Source organism: Elephantulus edwardii, unplaced genomic scaffold (genome assembly GCF_000299155.1).
Source record: "Elephantulus edwardii isolate Elephantulus edwardi_28Jun2011 unplaced genomic scaffold, EleEdw1.0 scaffold00015, whole genome shotgun sequence".
Classification (NCBI taxonomy): domain Eukaryota; kingdom Metazoa; phylum Chordata; class Mammalia; order Macroscelidea; family Macroscelididae; genus Elephantulus; species Elephantulus edwardii.
The window spans coordinates 24,479,695-24,486,108 of NW_006399765.1; the positions used below are offsets into that span (position 1 = coordinate 24,479,695).

Here is a 6,414-nt window from a genome sequence, read left to right on the forward strand (position 1 = left end):
ACACACACACACACACACACACACACACACACCACCTGAAGGAGAGATGAGCCGCACAGGGGATGACAGGGCTCCTGGGGGCTCGGTGCTCATTTCTGGTTCCTACACTACTGTGCTCTTTCATACCCTTCATATGCGCACAGAGTCCTGTGAGCAGCAAAGTGTGGGCTCCCAGCCCTCCTCCCCTAAAGGTTGGAAAGTCAGGAGTGGGGTCAAGCCAGAGGCGGAGGGGTTGGTGGGAGATCAGAGAGAAAAGGCAGAAGTGGGGGGGGGGACAGACTGAGGGGGAAGATGAAGAAAGGAGGAAGAGGAGAAGAGAGGGAGGAGATAGAAGATGTGTGGTCAGAACAGAGCTGATGGTTCAAATCCACCAGATGCTTTGCTGGAGAAGGAGGCAGGCAAGCTCCTCCTGTACCAGTCAGATCCGATTTGACGGCACACACACACAAAATAATTAAAAAACAAAACAGAGCTGAGAGGGTCTTGCAAAATCTGTTAAAGAGAGGGAGAGGAGGGAAGCAGAAAGGATGAAGGGGAGAGGGGGGCGGGGAGAGGAGGGAGTGAGGGGTGGCAGAGGGGTGGGCTGCACCTTGAGGAGGTCTTTGTAGAGCTCAGGATACAGCATGGCGACTTCGGACTTGACATCTTTGTCCAGGACCAGCGAGAACACAGGAAACATGGTGTAAATGGTGGAGTACCTGGGGGAGAAGCGGCAGGTGAGTGCAGCCAGCGAGCAGAGCACTCAGCCGGCTCCCCGGCCACCCGAGTGCTTTTCTATTCATCCACGCACTGCACCCACTCACCCACTCACCCAATGATTCTTTATGGAGTTTCCATTATGGGCTATGGTGGTGTATTCTATGGAGGGCTGAACTGCCAACCTAAAGGTGACTGGTTCAAATGCACCAGCAGCCCCTCGTGGGCAATTTACAGCTTCAGAAAACCCACAGGAGGGTCAGGTATGTGCTGGCTTCAGCCAGTCAGTGTGAGGGTGGTTCTCGTTTGGTTTTTATTATATAACAAAGTCATGCTGATGTCACCGGGGACTAAGCTCTAGTCCACGTGTACCCCAGCACCACTCCCTGTGAGCCCTCCTTAGAGAACCAGCAGCTGGCGGTTCTGGGGTGGGGACGGCAAAGAGGACATTTGTCACCCCCTCCCATGCCCTCCTGAGACCTCTGTGAAGTCATCGAGCTTGACCCTCCACTCTGGCCATGCTGTCAGGTGGCCAATCCCTCGCACACCAAGGTGTTACGTCACCAGGTACAAATGCAAAGCGTCACAGGTCACAGGTGTGGGGGGGCTCTGCCTCCACCACCTCACAAAGGGCCCCAACAATTCTGGAATCCAAAACCCAGGCCCCCTGTCAAGTGGCTTCTGACTCAGAGCCACGTGACAGGACGACAGGGCGGCCCGTTGGCACGGCTGTCATGTTGAGGGGGCGGCTGCTTCATTTTTCTCCCACAGAGAAGAGTTTAACCTGGGGTCCCTTCAGGCAGCTGTCAAGTGCTTTAACCACTGCAATGCCAGGGGTTCTCACTTACTTCAGACCCAAACCTCCAGCTGTCAGGTTCAGTACAACTCCCAGAAACCCTTTCTCCAGTTTCTGAGGCTGTAAATCGTCACGGGAGGAGACCGCCCTCCTTTATTCTTGTGGAGCGACTGGTGGATTTGAACTGCTCACCTTCTGTGTTAGCAGCGCATCGTGTTACCCACAACTCCAGCAGGGCTCCTCGTTTGACTGGAGGTGGGCTGGGATGCCCTTGATCCAGGGACCCAGGGGAGTTGTGGACAATGAATCCCAAACACACCGTTACTCTCCTGTGGTTTAATCAGCCTTAATGTGGCAGGTTCGTTCCTTATCTGGGTGTCCTTACCCAATGATGAGGAATCCTTGATACAGGGGGACAGAAGCGAAGTAAAATACGGACGAGAAGACAGCCTGTGCCAAAGAGACAGGAGAACATCACGGAAATTCATCACCAACAGGAAAAAACAAAACAAAACACCAAAAACAAATTTCATCTTCGCTGATGAAAGCGATCCCCACCAGGTACACAGCTCCCCCTGCAATGCCCGGCAACGATAAAAGCGTTCTCCTTATCCACTCGTTCAGTTCTCACCAGCCTAGGAGGGAGGTACTGTTCTCATCATCCCATTTTACAGGCGAGGCAAGTGAGGCACAGCGAGGTGGACTGACTTGCCCAACATCATGCAGCTCCCAGGGGGCAGAGTCAGGATTCAAACCCAGGAAGCCGCTCCCAACTCCACTCCCACTTAGCGGCTTTAGGGGCATTTCTTAAGCTCCACCTGCTGGACACGGAGGTGCTCTGTATGCGAGGACAGCGAGCAGAGTCCACAGCACCCATGCCCTGGAGATGGGGAGCTCAGAGGTAATGGGCTCTGAGGGGCGCTGTCTCCGGAGCCCACATGCCCAGCAGTCCGGCATCACCATCTGCCCAAGCAGTGAACATGTCAACTTGTGTGCGGGACAAATTCAGGGAAACCTCTCGTTTCTACCCCAGCTGCCTTTGAGGTGGCACTGCAGGGAACCAGTACTTCTTAGATCCCACATTTTCATTTTTAAAAGCTTTTACAAAACATCCATTAGCTACGACCTTTTGCAATGAGAAGCAATAGTGACAGTTACAAATCCCTTACTGCAACCTGTCCAGGCCCTGATGTGGAGAGTCTTGGCTACTGATAAGAAGCCAGGGGCATAAAATCGGGCCCGACGCTCTGGCTGGCCCTGCCTCTGAGTCTGCAGGCCAGTGGGAGAGAGCAGTCAGAGGGACGCAGGGACAGCCACTGCCCAAAGGCTCTGCAGAAACCACACACGGGAAGGACGGGCCGGCTTATGATTAGAAATAGCTTCCGCCAGAATCTCTCCTTCACCTCCTCAGGGCCGAGGGCAGCCTCCTGGAGGCCCGTGCTGACTTGGCCTGGACCTCAGCGGCCACCGAGAGCCCCCTGGGCTGTGACATCGGGACCACAGACCTTTAAGATGACTTCTCTCATCCTGTGCAAGGATCCTGCATGGGAATGCCAGGGATCAGGTATGCATTCTGCACATGAGCCTCAGGACTGACCGCAACCTTCCTCCTGCCAAGAGCGCCGGGGACAATGGAAACACAGCAGTTGTGTCTTCAAGACACCAGCGTCAGGGGTGACTCTAATCAGGAAGGACCATGAAACGGCCACTTTCAGCACAGCAGACAGGGGTGTCAGCCCATCCTGGACTTGAGTAAGTCCACCCCTGTGCCGGTGAGCACCTGTAAGTGTTCTAGAATCTGCCATTCGTTCCAGTCCAGTCAGATGTCTGCAAATTCTGCAAGCGTGGAGCCAGTGACTTAATTGACCTTCTCTGTAGAATGGGATGCTAGTCCTACGTGACCAGATTCCAGGGAGGACAAGAAAAGATACAAATCAGGGAGCTCTAGTGGCCTAGTGGCAAAAAAGCTGCACTGCAATCCACAAAGTGTGTGGTTCAAATCCACCAGATGCTGGAGAAAGAGGGGCAACTTCCTCCTGTACCAGTCAGGTCTGATAAGACGGTACACACACAAAATAAAAATTTTTTTTAAAAAGTAGAAAAGATACGAATCATGAAATGTTGGGCTCAAGAAATACCATTTTCTTTGTCTTACAAAAAAACCAAACAAACCTCTGGCTCCCAGAAGTCAGTTGTTATAACTAACAGGTCAATACACCCCGAGATTAAAGCGAAGCAGTGTCCAGTCCCCCTGACTGATGAGTTAACAGAAATGAAAGGACAGATGTGGCCACAAGAACCACACCAGCTGTATGGATTTGGGTCGTCTTGATGAAAATCCCTTTAAGGGCTCCCCCATTCCCAAACACCACAGACCACCCCACCAAAGGTTTGGGGAGCTGGGTAGGTTGTATTTGAATGTTATTTCTGAGGGAATCAGCCACCTGGCGTTGAAAGGCCCTCTAAATGCGATGAAACACCTCTCCTGAACAGGACAATGTCACTTCTGTTTATACTTTACCCCATTTCACTTCCACTGGTTATCCTGGCCCCGACGGTCATCAAATTCTGGCCAGAATCTGTTGCACACAGCAGATGATACATCCTGAGTGGGCAGGGCAGGTTTTATCATTCCTATTTTTCAGATAGAAAGACTGAGGTCCAGGGCCACAGAATGCCTAGTTCAAGGTCTCATAGCTACTCACTGGGGGGATCTGGAAGACGTGAACTCTGGCTCTATCGCTCCAGGATTTTCAGCTCAACGCCCAAAGAGCAAAACAACCGGGCACTCCTCCCCACCCACGATGTCTCCCGATCCCTTCTCTCTGGCGTCCTTCGTAAAATGTTCACAGTGACTCAGCTGGTAACGGATAGAAGACATCGTGCGGTTGCTTGGTGTGAGCAGTGAGGTCCACACTCACACAGAGCTCACACTAAGCAACCATACAAGATCGATGGGGTAGTTTTTACACGAGGGTAAAACTCAGAAAGCAGGAAGGGAGAGGAAAGAAGGATGGATGGAAACTGGTAACACAAGGAAGGAGGAGGAAGAGTGTTCTACATGTGGAGACTGCAATCAATGTCAAGAAACAAAATGTGTGTCACCTGTTGAATAAAAAAACAATCGGCTCTGTAAAATTTCACACAAATAATATTCTTTTTTTTCTTCGAGATTTAAGCATGATCATCTTTTTAAATGAATGTTAATGAAAGTTTACAGAGACTAGTAATATCCTAGTGAAGAATTCAGATGAAATAAAATGAATCATGAATCAACGCTGATTTTGAAGACATCGATGAGAGAAGGTGAGAAAATATCTCATACTTTCTAGATTCTTCTGTGAAAAAATCAAATGAGGGCCTGACAACCGAACTCTGCTTCTAGGTGGGCACTGCTAGTGTGGGGGTGCTGGAACTGGGACAACTCCCTTGCCGTCTGCTACACGGTCCGTCTAAGAACTGCCTGGCATGGAGAGATGGCCCGAGCCTGTCCACCATGAGGGCACTCAAGGAGGAGACCTGGATGAAGACTGTCAGCCTTGGGCTCTACCTGCCAGAGCAGACAAATCCTTACAGGACACTGAACGTACTTCTCAACCAGGCTGAGACTCAGCCGCCACATCTGTGAAATGGGAATAAACAGGACCAACTGGCTCAGGCTAGCATGAGGCATCTACGAGACGGTGAAAACCTAGCCTTATACCTAGGGTATAGAAAGAGCTCAAGAACAGTCAGCGGTTCTACTCCGGCTGTCCTTTGCTGGCCCTAGCACCTGTCTGTGGCAAATCCACGACCAGAGTATTGTGGCAGCATTGAGTTGCGCGTCTTTCATTCTGCTGTTATCATTAAGTGCCATCAAGTCAAGTACAACTCATAGTGAACAACAGACCTGAGCCCTGTCCTATCCTGCGCCATTCTCACCATCTCTGACACCCTTGTGCCCACTGCAGCAGACACTGGGTCAATCCATCTGGTTGAGGGTCTTCCTCTCTTTCGCCAACCTCCAACCTTTCCAAGAAAGAGGTGCTCACTCCAGAAGATCAAAGACTACAGCCATCAATATAGATTACATCTCAACATCAAGAAGACAAAAAATCTTCCCACTGGACTGATAAGCCAGGAGATGCGTCTGAGATCTGCACAGTGAATACAGATGACAGAATTTATGCCTTTGAGGTTTGGTGTTGTAGAAGAGTACTGAATATCCCATGGACTACCAAAAACAAAACAAAACAAAACAACCCAACAACAACAACAACAAAAACCCCCAGATGCGTTTCAGTCAAAGTGTAGCCAGAGTTCTCCTTGGAGGCAAGGATGACAAAGCTTCATCTATTATACGTTGGGCATGTTGCTAGAAGAGGCTAGTCCTGGGAAAGAGATATCATGCTTGGGAAGGTCTGCCACTCTGGGACACTCCAAAAAGAATGTCATTGTCACTACACCCACCCCATGTCCAGAGGTGGCTGGGCAGCACCACTGATGCTCAGCTCCACAGGGCCAGACCTCTCAACGCTCCTTCCTAGATGAGCAGTCTGGGGCCCATGGACATGACTTGCTCAAGGTTTGTGGGTGTCACTGTTAATTGTCATCAAGTCCCCTACAACTCACAGCAACCCTAAAAACAACAGACCTGAGCCCTGCCCAGCCTGCACCATCGTCACAGTCTACCAGCTGGTGTGGGACCAGGCAGCATTCAAACCAGCCTGGGGGAGGGGGGGCAAAAGGTGAGAAGCTCCGTCTGACGCCCAGGCTGTTTTCCCCACAGCCGCACAGTCACGGACCCCTGGGCAAAGGTGCCAGCACCCTGCTCACCTGCTTGGTCCAGTCACGTGCACCTGAGCCCAGTACCAGCTGCACCTACCTGCATGGTGCTGTCACGTGCACCTGAGCCCAGTACCAGCTGCACCTACCTGCATGGT

General features: G+C 51.3%; 1 protein-coding gene across 1 annotated transcript in view; it reads right to left on the reverse strand.

Annotated features, from left to right (window-relative positions):
* The window catches only part of ATP9A (ATPase, class II, type 9A), a 123,809-nt gene that overhangs the window by 6,941 nt on the left and 110,454 nt on the right, over positions 1-6,414 (reverse strand). The window contains exons 18-19 of the mRNA XM_006881644.1: positions 1,878-1,942; positions 590-698 (exon numbers count right to left, since the gene is read on the reverse strand). Coding sequence (XP_006881706.1) covers positions 590-698; positions 1,878-1,942 — 174 coding nt within the window. The remainder of the gene's footprint in view (positions 1-589; positions 699-1,877; positions 1,943-6,414) is intronic.